Source organism: Megalops cyprinoides, chromosome 15 (genome assembly GCF_013368585.1).
Source record: "Megalops cyprinoides isolate fMegCyp1 chromosome 15, fMegCyp1.pri, whole genome shotgun sequence".
In the NCBI taxonomy this organism is placed as follows: Eukaryota; Metazoa; Chordata; class Actinopteri; order Elopiformes; family Megalopidae; genus Megalops; species Megalops cyprinoides.
This window is the reverse complement of record NC_050597.1, coordinates 25,664,726-25,685,541: the sequence shown is the minus strand read 5'-3', so window position 1 is coordinate 25,685,541 and position 20,816 is coordinate 25,664,726. Positions and strand designations below refer to the sequence as shown.

Here is a 20,816-nt window from a genome sequence, read left to right as displayed (position 1 = left end):
GTCAAGTGAGGCAAAACCCAAGCTCAGCCGGTCTTCTGAACTAATCTGCTTCTCAGAATTGACCGAATTAAATCTCAGAATATTAGAATGCATTACAGTGCAGCTTGTACAGGGAAATTAAGCATCCGTCTTTCATGAACAGCTCCCACCACACACCCGAGCTGGCATTAGCCTTTGAAGCAGTATGCTGAAATGATCGGTCTTGACAACAGAGAGTACAGGGTAATGCTGGGATACCTCTTCATTTTCTCACATCCCTCAGGTCCTCACACAGCTGATGAAGTTGCCCTTGCCACTGAGAACTGATTATAGCATTAACCCCTTTATCTGAGCCTCTCCTGTTAGATTTTTAAATCACATCTCTCACAGCTCTCTTTCTCCCAATACTGTCTCACTTTGATAAGGATTTTAAACCCGCTATAATAGCTGCTAGACGGTCCTTGTCAAGATTTTTTTTCCATAGTTCTTTGGATGCTATGGGTTGAGAGCACATGAAATGCTTTGTTGACAAATTTATAGTGGAGAACAGTACTTAAGAGGATCCATTAGGTAATTACGAGCAGAAAAAGGGCACTACTCCTGCCAGAACCTCAGGTTCATGAAGACGGGTCACATTTATCTGGAGGAAAAGCACTCCATTCTTCTATTACAGTACTGTATTTTAATGCACTTGTCAGTTTAATGAAACTTGTCCAGTTTCATCCGGGAATCAGTTACAGCAGCATTGTGTAGGGGTTAAGGACGTTCAACTCCCAGATGGGGCGCCACTGTTGTAACCTTAAGCACGAAACTTTGCCAGAATTGTTTCAGTACACGTCCAGTTACGCAAATTGGCAACGTGTGGAGGCGTAAACTGTGTATAAGCTGCTCTAGGTAAGGGTGTGTTTGAAGCAATTAAATCTCTCTGACTGCGGCTGTCGGTTATCAGAGTAGCTCATGCTCGTGTACGTGTTGGGTAGTCTTCGGTTTCGGGGAATCCGTCAGCTCCGTGGCAGCTCTCTTTTCGAAAACGACTTGGTAACCGTATCCTAAGGACATCCATCGATCCCGCATGAGACCGACCGTCTACTGCGCAGCGCAGCCAAGCTTTAGCTTCTGATGACGGATCAAAAATGAGGGGTGACGCGCGGCGTATAATGAAAGTCTCACTGTCTGCCGAACCCGTTCCTTTCACTGCGCAGCTCCCAGGAAACCGAAATAATACCGGCGGAAAGCGCAATCCATAATTAATGGAATATCTCAGATCAATTCCCCCGGTTGCTAAGTGACTGCGACAAACAGAGGGCAATTTTCCAGTGCCTCACTGTCCTCGGCTTCCTCGATGAATTCACTCTTTTTCCATTTAACCCTTGGCAGGACGGACACGCCATAACGGAAAGTTACCTGGACGTGCAGCACAGACCATTAAAAGGCCGACTCGTTTGAAAATATGACTAACAACAACAATGGATAAAATGATACAGTAATTCTGATAACTGTTGAGCAAACTGCTGTAGGTGTGCTGCATGTCTTTCAAGCAATCTAAGGGGATGTAATATATCTTGTGAAAACCCCCCCTTTGATTAAATAGGCACATAATGAGATTTTTTGATTAAAGTCATTATAAGAAATTGCTCATAAGCAGGACCAGCGGAGATTATTGCAGCAACGTTGTGTGGATTTCCGTTATGTGTAGGCGTACATTTGTGTTTCTGTGGCCAAGGTTAAGAGAGGTGTGACTTGCAGTACCTGTACTGTGCACTGGAGTCCACCAGGGGGCAGACCAGCTTCCTGTTCCCGCAAGCAGACGTTTGCAAAGCTTGCGTGTAACCTGAAGTCTGGCTGACGCAGAGATGGATCTCCTCGCTAAAATGGAGAGCTAATTTAATCAGGTCATTTTTAACGCCATCCTGGACTCACTAAAACAATGCAGACAACCTCAGAGGCACGAAAATCTAATTTGAGCAGCGAGGGAATGCAATTCGCATTATGGAATTTTAATCACTGTAATGGCTGCAGCTCCTCTGTTCAAAAAAAGACAAAGTTTCAGAAGCTGCAGACTGGAAAGAACTCGGTGTCATTGTACATGCACATCATTTAATGAAAAACAAAAAAGCCCGACGTATGCTCGTTTGATCTAAACATCTTTATTAGAAGATACCTGTACTGTTTTACGTCATCTGTACCCCACCCCCATAACAACTGAGGTAAATTACCTCGTTCAAACATACAGAGATCGGAGCCAATGACATTCATGCCCAGAGCTAGTGTGTGAAACACACGCTTCCAGGGGTCTAGAAGGGCTCCCCTGTCCCATTTCTCCTGGAGGCGACCTTTCACGTGGTTTAATTCACAAAAAAGGGGACACAGCCATGGTTACCAGCTGTGTATTTCAGACTTCAACACACAGTATGACTAGCACACACCTGGTGAGCAAGATCTGGGGACACATGACACACAGAGGCTAGAATTACTGTTAAGAGTTATACAAACAACCAAACACTTTTTTGGGAGTAAAGTGCACTAAACCTCACATTTCATAAAAGAGGCTTAAGTCATCTTAGTGAAACACTGTATAGGGTATACAATCTTCTCTCCTACACCACAAACAACTCAATGAAAAGAGAAAAGCAAGTTAAGTTTAAAATAGTTTTATTTGTTTTAAAATATACATCCTCAGTTTACAAATTCAGAAAATAAAATTAGTACAGGTTTAACAGTCTTTTTTTGTTTTTTTGTTTTTAATAGTTTTTACAGTGAGGAAATAAAATCATACGTGATGTGGCTACAAAACCATGGAAGCTTCTGCTTGAATAAAACAAAGGAAATCTAAAAAGCCATGGAAGAACCGACACACAGCTCTTGGAGTGTAGTGAACAAACAACCCCCCCCCCAAAAGAAAAAAAAAAATCCAACAAACGTTTCCCCAATAAGAGAGAAGCACCAGATTGCCACGGAAAAAACCACGGGAGACAGGTAGGCATGGAGTGCGCGCACCCCACACTGGAGTGCTGAGAATGAAGTGGAAACAGAAGAGACCTGGACTCGCTTTTCCCCCAATCAGCTCAGAATGACAGACATTGGGTACCATGGATAACACCCCCCCTCCCAATTACATCTTCCAGACGTCAAATCTACCTCCCGTAAACACACAAACAAAACCGCTCCATGGAGAGCAATCATTGTATTTACTGTAAATTGCACCTGTAGTCCAAAAAAAAAAAAAAAAAAAGTGCACAAAAGATCAATATTCATTCGGTGAAGCCAAAAGTGCGTCCGCCAATCATTTTCATGTTAATGGAAAACTTGGGTCAGGTTATGTGAAAGACATACGGCACCAAAGATTAACAAAACCAAGGAAGGAAGCATGATAATGCAGCGAGACATTCGGCAGTCATAATGCTTTACAACTTCATCTTCGCTGCAATATGTGGGTGATGCAGTTTACTTGTGGGCTGGGATACAGACATCTCGAAATACAGCTTCTCATTCAGAAAGCGTTCTAGCCTCACACTGCTGGTCAGAATCCATGACCTTAGTCTGGTATCATGTACTACAGGACCTTGGATCCAAAGACACAGGACTCCAACAGAGAATGGAAAAGGGCACTGACTCCATAGACTCTCCATAAACAAAGAAACTCTCTATCAAGTTCTCTCCGTTGATGGTGAGTTTATGTATACTCTATTGTCTTACACTGTACACAGTGCATTGTCTTGCACCGTTTTATTGTGTTTGCACTATTTCCCTCTTGCACTATGAGGAGGTCGTTTAAGTCCACTTGTGTGTAAGGAAGTACTTTGTCTTGTGGGTGACATTGTGAGGGCTGGCACCATCCCACCAAGGTGAATTCCTTGTGCATTTACTATATTTGGCCGATAAAGGCAATTCTGATTCTGTTTCCACAACCAGACCAGGCGCTAGCAAGTCTGCCTTTCTTACGCCACTAGCCCCTTTATAATTGGGTTGTTTTAAACAGTACAATAGCACGCATTTCATTAACTTAAAATGGTGAGGGGAAATTTTTCAGAAAAGCCAACCTTGTCAGCATTAAGTATTTTTATTGGGGGAAAAATTCTCACAAAGCCAATGCCACGGCTTAGGGGTTACTGGACACATGGTCTGTAGGTGTGTTTTTAGTGCAGCCGATAAAATCAGCTTTTATGTTGGACAAGGTTTGGCTCCTTTCATATGAGACACCCAGGCAAGGTGACCTTGGTTCAGAGTAGCATGTGTCAGGCACCAACGTGTTCAATTATATTCATGAAAGGGATTCATTAAAGTTGCAGGAGACAGATGTACAGGCCTATTTATACATATGTTGCAAAGCACAGCATTTTTACCATTTCTCCAGTGAAAGATTGCAAGTGCCCTCCAAAGAACATCTTATAAAAGCATGAAATATTTAAAACGGCCATTTCCATGTGTGAGACAATGACAAATTTGCTTTTGGAGGCCTATTTTAGAATGTAATAAAACATATGCATTATTAATTCTAAAGGGTTATTATATATCTGTCTATTAATTATAGGTTAGAAGTAGTACCTTTTAATATAATGGGGAAAAAAATGATACAACACAAACCTAAAAAAGGAAAAGGCAGGAAGAGAAAGACAGATTCATCAGGGGTCCAGGGTCTTTTATAAGCCTAGCCCCTCATACTGCTTGTCAAGCTGAAGAAAATGTTGTTGAATTATTAAACGTTTGGAGTGCAGTGAAAGCAAGTGCGTTGAAGCTATATGGGGGGGGGGGGGGGGGGGGGGTGCGCTGCTATACTGGGCCAAGTGACTCACACCCCATAAGGAAGACTGCTACCATACATGTGACCCGATATAACTTCCTTATAACTTGGTGCTTTCTGGAACACCAGGTCCCATTTAGTGATATGTTTAAAATGGCTGAATGACAGGCTCCAAGTGTGTATGTGTAGTGTAGTGTGTACACTTGGTAGCTGAGCATTGCGTTACCTCAGATGCATTTAGGAGGCAGCTAGAAGGGAGAAGGGAGAGGGTTGCTCTTTTTTTGGGGGGGTGGGAGGTTTGTAGAGGGCATATCACCCACTGTGCTCATATCTGTATCCCAGCACACATAGTATAAACAAAGTCATGGAATATTTAACAGGCCTTAGGGCACAAGCCCAAATTTCTGGACGCTTAACACCGTTTTAGCACTCTGCATGCTAGCGGCAGAGGACCAATACTGTATGAAATGAATTTGTGGATTCGTAAATCAAGCCAAAACATGGCCAAAAGCAGTGGCTGTGGACTGACCAGAGTCATGTTCACTCTGCTCTGAAAATCCACACTGAGATGGTAGCGGATATAAGACTACGGGACAGTATAATAACCATCGCATAAAGCTGCAGTTAAAGGCAACGTGATTGATCTGTGTATTTAACAATCCTCCGAAATGTATCGGTCAGACAAATCTTTACAGTGAAAACCTACCATAATTAAAATGTTGAACACCCACTGAAGATGTACAACTGTATTTGGGACAGTGGTTTATCTCCTCACTGTCCTCCAGACTGTCCTCAACATCACCAAAATCAAAATGACACTTGAAAATAAAGTCAAATAAAGTAAACTTGGGTAGGACACGCTAACACATTACACAAACAACGCTGAATACATGTTGGGTTAGAAGATTTCCATTAATGGTGCTGGAATTAAAGAAAAAAAAACACTAAAAATCAACTCATATGCACACACAAAGATTTATCTCTCGATGTATGTATGTGTATATATATATATATATATACTCTATATATACATATAGCAGGTAGACTGAACATAAAAAAATGAAATATCAAGGATGACAAGATTAATGCTACAACAGTTATGATTACATTCCTGATCAGGTACATAAACGGCTTCAGTCTGAATTAAAAAGAAAGGATAATTGCATTGTGTCAGTGCTACATCCACAAAGACAGCTTTTTTTCCTGAAAGCCTGGACCACCTCCGTACGATAGCCCTGAGGCAACTGGTAGTGTAAGAGAATCGCAAAACCCAAACCACGGCTTCTGGTGGTTTTAGCACGCATTTTACAGACAGGACAAGATGGACACTCTCTAGCCAATGACAGGAAAGACAATTTCTGAAATTATTCATCATCAAGAGTGGATTCCCATCTATCATTAGACCTTATGGGGCATTCAAGCTAACTAGCACATCGTTTTGTTCTTAAATTTGATTAATGCATGAAATAAAAGTGTTATATTTTTTCGATTCACACACAGATTGATGGTCACAGAAATTAAAAATATTGTCCAGAATAAAAAAATAACACCTGCTAAAATTTGGAAAAATACAAGACATTTTGTCCCCCAGTATTTGCAAATGGGTCCATTAGATGACTCAGGACAAATGTTTGAGGTTGCAGCGTTAAATGTGTCATTGAACAGGATTATCCCACAGGCCATACCTATTAAATGCTTCAAAAACAAAAAAAAAAAATTTGCCAAAGGCCAAAAAAATAATTCACTGCTGCCGTCTTCCCCTACATTCAGAACCAGAAGACAACTCCGATCCTGAGGGTTTGAAATGCAATGCATTTTAAAGGTCTCCAGTGTCCCATGACAACCTCAACTTCTCAAAAGCCAGGACTTGAGGGCTGAGCTCATCCAATAAATAACTAATTAATCAGGTATCAGATCCAGATACCTACGTCAAAGTCACGAGTTTAACACCTCTGATGTTGACAGTCCCCACAAATATGGACTTCAGCAGGCATCAGACATAAAGCATGTTCGACCAGCGTCCTTGACAGACAACCTGGAGCGATTTTTTAAAATTTGCTGTGATCACTGTAAGTAGCTGAGGTACGAAATTAAACATGATATTGTCAATACAAAAGGTGACTGTACGCTCAACTGTGGCCCAAAAAGTGATGTTTTATTGCCACATTAAAATTCCTTCTTGAGACGACAGGGACGTTGAACTATGTTCTGTAGACAAAGTAAGATTGAAATGGATTAATGTGCAAATACAACATTCTTATTCAGGGCATCACTGAGTGAGCAGTTACCTTTTAGTTTGACATGACAGACAACCACCACTAAATATGACACCACCTTGTAGCAACATTATGAGGCCTATATGATATTCTCAACGCCCGCATACCAAGGGAAAAAAAAAGGCTAAGTCAAGAAATACAAGAGACTCAAAATGCCAGTTTCAGCCAGTGGTGGGTTAACCTCATTTCAGTTTGCGAGATTCACTTCAGAAATGCAAACCTCTGTTTCTCAGGTCTGCTCAGCGCTGCTCTGATGTTACTGTAGCATGTCCTGTGGGATAAGTGGTAGCCTCAAGTTCGCCAACTGAAGAGACAGTACTGCATTGGCGGCTGGGAATTCTGGGTAGAGGTTGCCAATGAGTGGGTAGAGCAGCCAGATAATACTTCCAGAATGACCATTTACAAACGCCCACGTGTATAGACCCAGCCTACTTGGTTCTTCACAATACTGAAATGTTGAAATGCTAGATCATGGTTTTTAAGACCTATTCTGTAGTTCCTGAATGTTGGCGTAAAGGCAGCAATATTTTTGCGAATCAGGACTAAGCACCTTCTGGTTGCAGTCTGTACTGGTTCATATGCGTGGAGAAAGAAAGAAACGTCACGGATGTTCAAACATGCTGGCAAGCCAAAAAATCACTTTTCATCAAGTTTGGCTATGGAGTTGCGTGTTCTTAATGAACCTTTTTTTTTTTTTTTTTTTTAAACAAAAGCTGCTTTACTTGCCCATTGAGATTTAACCAGGTGGACTAGATAATGTACACAATGCTGACATGGGTAACACTTTGATTCTGAGCTCTCATTATTCAAAGACTGTTTAAGAGAAATACTGCTTTTGTCTTCCCCTGCACATGAAAACATGGGTGCAATGATTAGCTTTAGAATATCCACTCTCTCTGGTAAATATCATCAGGGGCAGTGCTGCATTAGCAACTAGACTAAACAAAGTCTCCAAATCACATCAGTGAATAAACTGTAAGACAGACAAAATACTTGACACTTAAAAGAAAAAAAAAGCAAATGAAATCATTAAAACATTGCAATCACAAACAAACAGATAAACCGAAAACCAAACAAAAACGTGTTCATTAAAAAGCAGGAACTAGCAGTGCAGTGGTGTAATTCATCTGATAGGGAGCAGGTGGTGTCAGTTTCAAAACAACAAAGGTTTGCCTGTTGTTCGATGAGGCAAACAGGGTATGACCTCTGACTGCCTCAGAGACTGAGAGCTAACATGTACAACAACAGGCTCCAGAAGAGGACCTTGACATTTTTTTTAGGTCTTCTTGAACTCCCAGTTGAAGGAGGATAGGCACTGCAAGTGAGTCAGACAGTCCCCTGAAAGCCCTTCTGTAAACTGCAATCGGATCTCCTGCTGCCTTCTCCACACCAGGTGCTTCTGCCCAGGTGTTCAGCGTCTCTCTCTCTCTCTCTCTCTCTCTCTCGCTCTCTATCCATCTCCCCCATATGCAGGCATCTAAGCTGAGCATTGTATCAGACAGTGTGCTGCCACTATTCTAAAGGGTCTACGGGCACAGGAAATCTGACTCCATGTGTGACTCCTTCTTCAGTTCTGCACACGAACAGGTGGATTACTGATGACCATAGGGTTACAATTCCATTTATCGTTAGCCATTCAAGGCTGTTCCATCTGAGTACACACACACTTACACATACGTGCGTACTGACTGGATGGTACCTGCGGGAAGAATAAAGGTATGGCTACATCCTGGAGTCAACCATCTCCTCTGGATCACAGTCAGGTTTATCACTTAAGCAAGTCTTCTCAGGGGCATTAAAAAAATAGTTCCTTTACAGGGAGAAATCTCATAGGACACTTGAAATATGTTCCGTACCTTAAAGACCTGTTCAGAAATCGGTGGCGAAGAATCTCGCCGCCTCTTTACAATCAACGTCCAGCCATGATTCTGTGAAAGCCTTTCAGAAGTGAAGTACTCGATCCTCGGGTGAGGAGAGCCTGGGAGGTGTGGCCTGTCGGACAGGGACAGCATTGCAGTGAAGAGACCGGCGTGCTTGTTGATAATGTCCACTTTGTCTTCTGCAGGACCAAGAGTTCACAGAGCAGGAGGGAGTGCCGAGACAGAGTCAGAAAGAGGATCCATGGCTCAGTCCAGCAGGTTGCCATGCTCTTGCGCCCGAGTCAGGCTGTCTTTGCGGTGCAGGTGGTGGACACCCATCCTCTTGGGGCTCTTCTGGGGGCGGGAGGAGGTTGGGGGCCCGGTCTGCGCGTGGGGTGGTGGTTTCTCCACGAAGTCCTCCAAGCCGGCGAGGACCCTGGGGGTGATGACGGGGAAGTCCTGGGGCAGGATGTCGCGCTCCTCCGTGGAGCTCCCGGCCGATCCCACGTCCACGTATTCTTTCCTCTTGGTGGCGGGGCTGGTCTGGTCCAGGGCCGTCGCTACGGTGACGGCCGTGTCGCAGCTGTCCCCGTCGTCCAGCGGGTCCAGGCTCATCAGCAGCCGCTCGCTCTCCTCCTGGGAGAAGTCGCCGCCGTACTGCCCCTTCCGGGTGCGCAGGTCAGCGCTGCTGGTGTCGGTGTCCAGGCTGGACTCCCTGCTGGCCGTCCAGCTCTGCGGGGACGACTCCTCCCCGTCGGAGTAGGCGCCTCTCTGCACCCTCCTGTCTCTGCCCGCCTTGCCGTTCCTGCTCCTCTCCAGGTCCTTGACCGTCTCGCTGCTGAAGGAGGTGCGGTTGACCAGCATCCCCTCTGACGACGGGGCGACCTTCTCCACGAACATCCGCTGCCAGTTGGCCAGGAGGTCTTCCTCCGAGCTCCCCGAGCTGGCGAAGGCGCTGGGGGCCTGAGGGGGGCTGCTGAAGGGGCTGGACTGGCTGGACAGGGGCTCGGCCAAGTCCGGCTGCGGGGGGCCGCGGGGGTGCCCGCCGGAGGAAGAGGAGGCCCCGGATCGCCAGCCCCCGTCGGACACGGCCGGGCTGTTGGGCACTGTCCTTTGCCGATCACCCGCCTCCTCCTCGTTCTGCACCAGGCTGAGGGAGATAGCCTGCCGGGTGGCGTAGGTGCAGTTAGGCAGGGGGCTGTTCTTTGGGATCTTCACCTTGTCGTCGGAGGAGAACTCGATCACCTTGCGTCCTGGGTAGAGCGGGTGAGGGGGCGGAGGGGTGGGGTAGGGGTTCAGCTTCTCGAAGGAGGGCGCGGCAGGGCCCCCTTCCTCCCCGGACTGGCCATCCAGGCTGCTCTGGCTCCTGCACATGCCGTTCTGCTGGAGCAGCTGCGGGTCCGAGCGGCCCACGCCCTGGCCCCCGTTCTCCCGCCCTCCCTCCGCCTGGGGGCCCGTCATGTCCACGTGCACGAACACGTCCTCCGCCACCGGCCGCCCGGCGCTGCTGCTGGACTGGGCCGAGTTAAGCACCAGGGGCTCCGGCTTCTCCAGCACCCGGGCGATGACGGAGGTGGGCACCACGTCAGCGGGCGTCAGGCTCAGGGAGTCCGCGTCCTGGGAGTGAGCGCCCTTCTCTGGCAGGCTGCTCTTCATGTGCTTGTTCACCATGTCCTGCAACTCGTAGGGAAGCTGCAACAGACAACAGAGAACAATGTAGCAATTATAATTAAAATAAGCGTGGGATCATGAGACATAAATTACTGACTACTGCGCAATGAGTATCGCCAATGGCTCGTCCAATTGTCCTTGAACAGGGTAATAAACCCTTACTTTGGTGTCACTGCATATCTACAACAAGAGTTCAAAACTGATGATAAAACCTACAGCACTGAAGCTGTCAAAGTGTCAGAGAGAAAGAATACATTTCTTTTCCCCAGGGACCCAAGCTCTTCCACTTACAGTAATTATAATGGTAAAACCTGAATGTTATCATTAATGACACAAATTTTACCTGACTCGGTATGCTTTTAACAGCATGTATGAACACTTAAGAGATTTCACTGCATACATTTGGATCCTGCTGTCAAGCATAATGAGCCTTAACCAGTCCCACAAGTGGGCAAAGATAAATAATGGAATGAGAGCCCAACACAAAGTACAACTTAAAATTACAGCCTGGACACCTCACTGAAATTAGGAAAAGCCCGTTTCAAAACATAACTACTAATTATTTCTGACATAGCAATGCGCTCGGTCTCTACAAAGTCATACCCTTTTTCAATACGGCATTCAGAGCTGGGCTGGCTGTCACTTCACTCAGTTTTTGCCCTATAATACGTGGCATTAACAGAGGTCACTGGGCTCAGAGATATCACTTTGCATCTGGTTACTAAGATATGAATCATGGGAAAAAAATGTCAATCAGCTCGATGGGGCACAAATGAAAACTATCTCCATCTGTTGGTGATTGAGGTGACGATTAACTCCCTTCGCCTTTATTTCGAGATATAAAGGTCTTCCCTGTCAGAGGAACAGGGTGAAAAATATCACCTCAAAATTAGATAATTATTGAAGAGAAACGTGAGTGAGGCAGAGAAGGAAAGAGACAAAAGAAAAAGGGCAGACGTCTGGAGTTCTGGGGCCTTTATTTAGCACTCTGATATTCAGAGAGAATGAATGAAGCAGGAGCCGGTATTGATCGGTGGAAAATGGGCAGAGCGAATTAGCGATTTCACAGCCCTGCTGTTTGATGCCGTAACGATCCTGTTAAACAATGACTGCCCACACCCCTCCACTTCCTCCGGCCGGGAGGGGAGGGATCAATGCAGAGCTGCTGGCCCGACCCCTGCCTTAACCCCCCACCCCCCACCCCCTTCACCACCACACAATATGCCTGAGTGACCAAGGACAGCACCCCGCGAGCTAGCAGCCACCCGCGAGAGACGTCCACCATGCACTCTGTATTTTCCCTGATTGAAGCATTTTCCCCGTGAGTGTTTTTCATCTGCTGTTGCCTTTGTTGAAATAATGGCCCAATCAAAGGGGCGCTGGCAAGTGCTGAAACATGACTGCGGCCGGCGACCGTGCCCGCACTCTCAGCAAGGAGCTGGGGCCACGGCACAAAGCAACTCCCTCAGCAAACTGGAGTTCAAATTGTCCAGAATCATCCACGCCGCCATTCGAAATTGGTACTTACAATAATGATCTAGCTACTCTTGACGCCCGTTTGAAAAGCAGGCAATCAACTCATGCCGTCTGGCTTTCATCAGAGTTCTTCCACAAAGAAGGTCAGTCTGTGAATATAATAAATATACCACTGAAGAATAGCCTGGAAGAATACCACCCCAGCGGATATATATTTTGCACAGAGTCATGTTTTTTTTTTGAAAATAATGTTGTTGTAAAGCACCAGCTTATCGTAATGGAAGGCAACCCATTGTTGACAGTCTGCTTCTCCACACCTGTGGCGCTCATCCCCGGAGGGCGCTGTCGCCATAGTTACTGATGCTTCTCTTTGGTCTGGACTTATCTACTTCAGGCAGCGTGGGCTTTCTCTGCGGACCCAGAGTCTGACAGAAGAAAGTTATCTCGCGGTGGAAGGCTTTGATTTTATTAGCCGAGGAAACGTGTCTTACACTACCGAGACAAGTCTAAATGATACCCAAAGAAACTGTTTATTGTTCTTTGAGGAAAGATTTAATTTTCAGATGGTCACTTTACGCCGTTCCACTTAATTTCAGCTACTTACCTGATTAGCATTATTTCCAATAATTTACTGGCTTGCTACAGTAGAATGCACAAACGCCTAATAAGGTACAGAACTACATTTGTATTTCAGTGCAAAAGGGACTTTGGTTACTATAAATAAAGATTAAAACTGCACTCTTCTGAGCATCATAATGTGACAGGTTGTCATTTGAAGGTGACGTCACAAGAGCGAGAGCCTGAGAGTGTTCGGCTGATCCGCAGTGGCGCACGAAATAATGAATTACGGCAGGACGCTGAGATAATTCAGTGCTGATAAATTATACATCCCAAAATAGCTGCAGGGCCCCGAAGCGACAACCTATCCAAACGGCAGTAATAGCCCTCAGAGACCTGATGGCTAGAGATGAGTTAGTCCTGTCAATTCATAAACAAACAAATTAAAACAGGAGGGGGGGGTCGGGAGCCCTCAGGGTAAATAGCTGACACGGAAACAGGCCCCCTACTCCCCGCTACTCCACCTCCCCCCACCCTCACCCAATTCTGACACGTGTGTGTGTATGCGCTGACACCAGCTGGTGACAATGGCATCTTTCATTCCAGTGCAAAGCGAGGACCAGCCATGAAAGTTCAGCTGTGCAGGGGCTATCCCTCTGAATGCAGAGCCCACGTCCCCTGCCTGGCCGGTGAGGGACTGGTGCTGCTTCAGGACCGCCAAAGCCTCCTTTCCACCCCAGAGCTCCGCACAGTGGCTAAAACCGGGGGACGACCAAGTCAACACTTTAAACTGCCTGCTAACCCCACATGAAAAACCCAGAACTGACAAGCACTGCTTTTTACAACCATCAGACGGTCCGAGCATAGTGCCCTGAGAAACCACATTCACATCAGAGCTGGGTTTGGAATGTGCGTTTAGCAGGTGGGTTAACACGTTGACTTAGTGCAGGCTTTAGGTGGTCTCTTGGATATGCATTTTGAAATAAGTGGATGAACAGAGACATTGGGCAATGATAGATTTTGGTTGATCTGTTTAATTATACAGGCTACAAAAGGTAGTCAGCTGATTTGCAGATTACCCAGCAGTCACTGTGGTTTAGCAGCCCTGATAAAGCTTCAGCACCAGTCTCTTGATTTGGTTGAGAAAAATCTGTCCATTAGCTTGGGGGCCGATGACCTGATGTTTGTCCCCAAATGAAAAAACGAAAGAAAGAGAAATGCCAACAGATGACACGTGCTCCTGTGGGCCAGCTTGTTGGTTTAAACTGTAAATCCACGTGAATGAACGTCTCCCGCCTTTGTGCTCGATGACCACCGAACCCTGGATCTGCCCTCCCAAATGGAGTGATAAGGGACCCACAGTAAACTTGGCTTCTTTTCTTTTTAACAGAGAAATCTGCCTCTCTCTCACGCAGGTCGGAAAATCGAGTAGTTTGTCGTCCTTTAAAGCCGCCGCTCTCCTGTCCACGTGAATCACTGTGAAGTGCAGAACATGTTCAGACCCCGCAGCCCAGCATGAGCTTTCTCTAACCCCCGCCCCGCCAGCTGTCCGTCTGTCTGTCCGTCCCTCGGTCCCGACAAGCAGAGAGAGCCCTTGTGCAAAGCTCAGAGGTCAGGCGCTATACTCACGTCAGCAAACTTGTGGTTTCTGAAATGGGACTTATTGCACTTCAGCAGCTGCACGGCCAAGTTGCAGTCTTGCCGGTAGCGCTCCTGAAACGAGAGGGGGAGCCACAGTCAGTTTCAGGGGGTAGAGAGGTACTCAGTCAAGCCCTCCCTCCTCCAAACCCCTGGCTGTTCCAATTCTCAGGACATCATTAAAGACCGCCAGCAGTCACCGAAGCCAGCGTTCATAAGACTAGGGGTCACCATGAGAAGAGCACTGCCACATTCAAATTAAATTATATGATTAAGCATGTGCAGCTGTCTGCAGGGATGAGGCTGCTGCTGAAACATAGCTAAGACATAGCCTTGCGGAATAATTAGCTCCCTGCGGCACCGTGACACATTTGCCAGGAGAAGTGAGAGGGGAAATTTTTAACTTAAGCCAGAGACTGTATGTGCTGTAATACATCTGCAATAATACATAAAAACCCTACTTCCACAGTAGGGTCCATGCATCCATATTCATATATAAATACTTACATATAAACGAACATTTGTTATGATACGCCATTCACAGTTGTAATGTGAATGTTAATGTTAGCACGGGATAGGCATTTGGTGAAATTGTGTGAAACGGACCACTGAAGTGCACCTACATTCAGTTCCTCCAGTTTGTCGATGGTGTTCTTTGCGTCCAGCAGCTTGTTAGTGAGCTCCACTATCTCCTGGTCCATCGTTTTCTTGTCTCTTTCAACCTTCCGGAGCTGCGAGGAGGTTAAAAACAAAATAAACGTGGGAGGGAAGCGGTGCACTTCTGACAGCACGATCTCAGCTGAGCAGCAGCTCGGCTCCTTACATTTAAGTAAGTGCACCGCGGGGCAGTGGCACGAGTGATTTCCTCATTGATTAGGGATTTAAAAAAAAAAAAAAAAAAAAACACCACCTCCTCCCCCCGTTTTGCTGACCCGGCTTAGGTAAAAGGAGGCTGCCATCTGATCGGCTCAGGAGCATGGTTAGGAGAAACAAACAGCCGGTTTCGGAAACTGTCCTATGTAAATGGATCGATTCTGCATTATGAACTGACAAAGCAAAAGCAGGGTGCCAAAGACCACGGACCACTTGCTGAATCCCAAGTAATGAAGTCCCTCTCTGCTCTGAGGCAATTGCTACGGGGGTGAGGGGGGGACATCAACTGGGCATTCAAGATGGCCAGAACCGCAGCCGGCAACTAACATCTAAGTGCTTGCATTTACTGATAAGGTAGTCTGTAATTTACACTTAAAGCACAACTATACAACTACAGGACAAGCAGGGCAGCAGTCAGAGTGGGTTTAACAGCAATACTTCCTTACATTTTTTTTGGAAGAGAAGTGATACAAGGTCAGTGTGTACCAACCACTAAAACACTTCCTCCTGATTTCTTTTTATACAAACATAAGTAATGTGGTTGGACAACAATTACAAATAAGCCCAGACTGACAAAAGTGGTAAGCGCTCAGACACAGCAAAAGGCAGAGAAAAGCTGGTAGGGTATGTTTCAAGCACACTGGATGAAAAGGTCTAAGCTACCCCCTTCAGTGTCATTTGACCGAACTACTATAACAAGGGGATGGGGTGAGTCTCGGGGACCTCGAGACTTGTATAAATAGCCTTCAGTACTAGTCAGGTTGTGTGCCCCCCTTGCACAATTTATCTTTAAATTAAAAACGACTTCCAGTTCCTCTGCTTCGCCACATTGTAGTGCAAATAATCCCAAAATCCCAGAGCTGGAAGAATTCCATACCAATTAAGTGTGCAGAGTGAATCCAGATGCCGTCTAACTGCTACTGAATGAACACGGACGGTGATCACGCATTAATATTCACCATGCGTCCCCTCTCTGCTCATTAAAGACTTCTGAAGGACTGAGAGGGGTGGACTGTAAGGCAAAGTTTTGTATCTGGCGAAGTGCCGCCAGCCGCGATCCAAGATGGCGGTTACATGCATCCAATGTTGACAGTGTCACTATCACACACACAAGATACTGTGCTATGCTTGGGGAGATAACGTCACGTGTTTCACGTCCGAGGAAAATCATATACCTTTATCTACCCCAGTGTTTCTCAACCCTCTCCTGGAGTACCCCCTGCCCTGCATGCTTTAGATCTCTCCCTGCTTCACATGATCAGTTTGTTATTAAGCAGCTTCAGGAGTTCATAACAGGTTGATCATTTGAATCAGCTGTGTTGGAGCAGGGAGAGATCTAAAACATGCAGGGCAGGGGGTACTCCAGGAGAGGGCTGAGAAACACTGATCTACCCTATATGGGAAAATCTACACTTGGTTACAAGCACCTCCACCTTTTTTTTTTTTTTTTTTTTGCAGAATCGAGAGCAAAAAAAAAAGCATTGAGGCTTTCTGACGGGGAGAAAAACACTAGATGCATTCACTCAGATAAACATGCAGAGCACCACTTGCTGCTGGAAAGGCACTCGGTTGTTCTGCTGGTGCTGGTGGTTGGGGGGGGGGGTGTTGGGGGGTGGTTACACAAATGAGAATCGCTCTTAACCTGTGGCTCCCATGTTACAGAGAGACAGAGAGACAGAGAGACTGGGGGGGTGGGGGGGGCACGCGGCTCCTGCTCTCTGCTCACCACGCCGATAATTAACCAATTATCTTTACGGATGCTGTTCAATTGGAGGGGATGAGTGCGAGGCCAGCTCTTTATTGTGATGCAGTCCTTGTTTATCTGGGTTAAACCAAAAGCCATTAAACATCCAGCTGATCTCCACGGCTTTGCGCTTCCGTGTCTCAGGCATCAGGATAATTGGGACGGGCATATAATTAAAGCAGCTGGGCCAGCGAGGGAGACGGGAATGGGGGGAGGGGGGGGGGGGGGGTTTAAAGTTGGCTAGCTCTAATCATTGCACACCTACAGGGTGACCGCCATCTCAAAGTACATGCAGACCGCCAGGGCACCTCTACCTGTCAGTCTAGCTCAGTACATAAATGGGAGACAATGAGGGCAGACGAATGGCGGGTTTTTTCAGGTATGGTAATGACATGACAGAAACGATGCAAACAGCAGCTATGAGGGGTTACACATATTAGGAGGTGGTGAAGACAAGGAAGAAATGGAGAGAGAGAAAAAAGAATGAAACGCAACTGCGTAGACCCAAGTTTGACTGACAGCGGCCTGATGAGACACCCACAGCACGGAGCAGCATGGTGAGAGAGAAAAAGATGGAGAGAGAGAGAGAGAGAGAGAGAGAGACCCATGGTGAGAAACACGCAACACACAACATGATTCCAAAGAAGCTTCCAATCTCGTGGGCTGAATGTTTAAAATTAATGGTGAGAGTCTTCCTCAGCATTCCTGGCAGTGTGAACAGAGGTGGAGGATCCCCAGATCTCTGCTCTTTACTCCTCCTTGGGTTACAGCTGCTTGACTGACATTCATTTTTACATGGAAGATCATATCAACCTTCAGTCAGTGCCAATTTCAACAAAGCTCTGACCTTAAAGGGGATCTATAGTACTGCTACATTAACGGTAAAATAACATTAACCATAGGGTTTGAATTTAGCCTGGGATTCCGATTTATACTTTGTGCTTATTGCAAAAACACAACCATTTAATCTCTAGGAAAATGCTTACATGGGTAAACTAAATACACAGAGAACATGGCAGTGATACAGCTTTATTCCTTGGAACTTCCAAACAACCACTTTCCCTGATTTCTCAAGGAACAGCCCTTAGTGCTTTTGGAGTTGGAACTGTGCATCGATGTGTATGGGTGTTCAGACTGTCTGGGGACCCCTACATTTGGGGAACAGTGGTACATTCCAAGGGCAGAGCAGGTCAGTGGAGCTGTGGGCATGGATTACACTCTCTCCAGGTTAAACGGTGCCGCAACTGTGAGCTGCCACCTGTCCTACCTAGGCGACACAAAGCTGTTAACAGCAGAGGCTCCCCCCTGCTGTCTGGCGTTGGCTAAAGCTCTCCTCAAAATGATTTGAAAAGAGATTATTCACCGTAAGAGGGTGAGCTCTTCTTTAAATGCATATTTGCGGATACTGTCATTCTGAACGGGGGGGGGAGTCCCCGCTGAGATGGGGTGCGATGGGTTACTCTCCCTGCCTGTGGATGTGGAAAGAGTGATAAACTGCAGTTTCCGAATATAGCCCGTGGATGAGAGAACCAGCAACACAATCATGGTTGATGAGTGATGGCTGACTGAATGAAGACAACACAGACTGGTGACAGAGATGAGCGGAGCACAGGGTTCACTCAGCACTTTCCAATTTCAAGCGCAAATAAACCTGATCGATCAGACCTGAAAGCTCATAAGGGAAGGCAAATGTTTTTCAAGAGAAAGACAAAATGTTAATAAAAAGACATAAAATGACATACACGTACCATACACAAGGGAGCACATTTGTCACAGAGTGGGCAATGAAAAAACGTGTGGCAATTTTGAAAGTCACCAGAGAAATGAGCAGAGTGCAGCACTGACTATTAACACAGAGCTGAGGGAAAGAGTAAAAATACACTTGTAAAGTCACAGAAAAGGGGACATAATAGGTTTCATCTATAGCAAAACAAAAGGATACAACAAACTACCCCTGACGTGCATCCAGCAGTACATGGAACATTCTATCTTGTCAAAGAGGCAAAGTTGGTTTGGCAAACGTAATCTGACAGACATCCATCCCCACGGTACGGTTGCTAAAATTGTTACTCATACTTGCATTGAGATCCACTAGAAACTGTCAAAGCTCTGCCCTCACAGCACATTCACACCTTGCCAAACACACAGAAAGCCCTCCATTGACTCTGGCCTTAATTAGCTAACAGGTGCAGGAAAACGGCTGAAAGACTGGGAGCTTGAGAGGAGATGTGAAACACATGAAGTGCGCATTAGTGAAGCTGAATCATCACACCAAAATAAAAGTAGCTTTTAATAACACTCTTACCAATATGTGGAAATACAGGGCCACGTCATCAAATCAGCAAAAGACTGTGTCTCTGCCAGGTAGGGGACAGGCTATTGCATGCAGGAAAAGGTGAAACTGCTCCAGGCAAAATGCTTGGGAGTGCTATCTATATATATATAACAGGGGTACAAAGTCCTTTCTCCGAAGGGCTGTGGTGTGGACCAATTCTGCCCTGACCCTGGGTGAGTTCAAACTTTTTTCAAGAAATGGTAGGAGTTATGATTAGGATGGCATAAACTGATTCAGGACTGGCTGGTGTGTCCAGAAAGTGTCTTGAGTGAGGCTTGTATTCCAGGAGGTTTCTCTATTCGAAAAGCTGTTTCAACCAATGACTGTGTTAGTAGTTAACCCGTTTTCACTACAATTTCCCCAAGGGACCGAGACTGTCAGTTGTCCACTTTCTGCGAGGGCCCCAGGATCCAAGGGCAGAGAACAAACGGCCTCTAATCAACCCTCGCCACTCGGAGCGCAAACAATCGCACATCATCATCTCGCCGTCTTAACAGGTCGCATTTTATCAATTTAACGCAAGGTTAACTCCGGCCTGGGAATTTATGGGCCCGTCAGTCTGGGCCTGTGACACGCGGAGTCAGGGGGGAGAGAGCGAGCTGGTGACACTCCTCATTATTGCGGAGGGCCAGACGTGCGGCTTCGCCGCAGTGCGATAGATAATGAGAGGGGAGGTAATGAAGTGGAGAGAGCGGCGGGGGGGGGCTTGGTGACGGAGGATTGCAGGGGGATTATCGGGGAGATCGTGCGCCACACTTCCTCCACGTGACCTCCAAACAAATGGAAGATCTTGTCTGAGGTTTCGAGCGCTGAAAAGCGACTCTTTATAATTGGGCGTTGGAACGAGAGCCAGTGCCAGCCCAGGACACATGCATCACAGAACCTTTTTTTGGGACGGGACGGGACGGGACAAGTCAGCTGGTTAATCAGCCATCCCATATATCTCCAGGTGGCCACACTTTGAAACCCTTTGTGAACCTGTATTCAGCTAGTGATTCGGTGAAATCTACCACACCCAAGTCAATTTAAGCTTTGAAGGTTAAAGACAGATTTTATGCAAGAAAATTTTAGCATGTACATTAACAAAACTCTCCATTAAAAAGACATTTCTCAAAGAGACCAGAAATACTTTGCCTGGGGAAAAAAAAAAAAACAGGATCTGGCGGTTGTAATGACTCCTGATGACGTTATCCTCAATGTCATTCCTTCATAAAAATTAAGATGTGAGCCTGGGGAATTGTTAAAGGTTATGCTAACACCTCCGGCCAATATTTACATAACATTATAGCATGACCCAGACCACATGTTTAAATGAGCAAGAGGGCCCAGTGTTAAGGAGAGCAGGGTGCTTTGAGTTAACAGAAGAATATACCAGGGCGTGCAGCTTCTCCTCCAGGTCCTGGTTGGCTCTCTGGGAAGCAGTGTAGCTGTTCTGCAATCTGCGGAGACAAGACCAGAGACCACAGTCACCTTATGCTTCCAGACAGACTGACAAAAGAAGCCTGTCTCAAGCAGACATCAGAGAGAACCATTTTATCTTGGTCATCTAAATCTTGTTGGATGTCTGATGTGCACACGCTGGCTTTGATGTCATCAAAAGTCAGCCAAACATTCAAAGCGTTGTGGCAGTAGTACGCATAATGTACCCATCCTGGAAGGGAAAGTA

The 20,816-nt window shown here is 46.1% G+C and overlaps 1 protein-coding gene across 2 annotated transcripts in view; it reads right to left on the bottom strand.

Moving 5' to 3' along the window:
- Positions 1-5,810: 5,810 nt before the first annotated feature.
- Positions 5,811-20,816, bottom strand: part of tjap1 (tight junction associated protein 1 (peripheral)) — a 98,991-nt gene continuing 83,985 nt past the window's right edge. For both annotated transcript variants that reach the window (XM_036546279.1, XM_036546278.1), the window contains exons 7-10: positions 20,523-20,589; positions 14,822-14,929; positions 14,190-14,273; positions 5,811-10,547 (exon numbers count right to left, since the gene is read on the bottom strand). In XM_036546279.1, the coding sequence (XP_036402172.1) occupies positions 9,123-10,547; positions 14,190-14,273; positions 14,822-14,929; positions 20,523-20,589 (1,684 nt within the window). In that variant the 3' untranslated portion in view covers positions 5,811-9,122. The remainder of the gene's footprint in view (positions 10,548-14,189; positions 14,274-14,821; positions 14,930-20,522; positions 20,590-20,816) is intronic.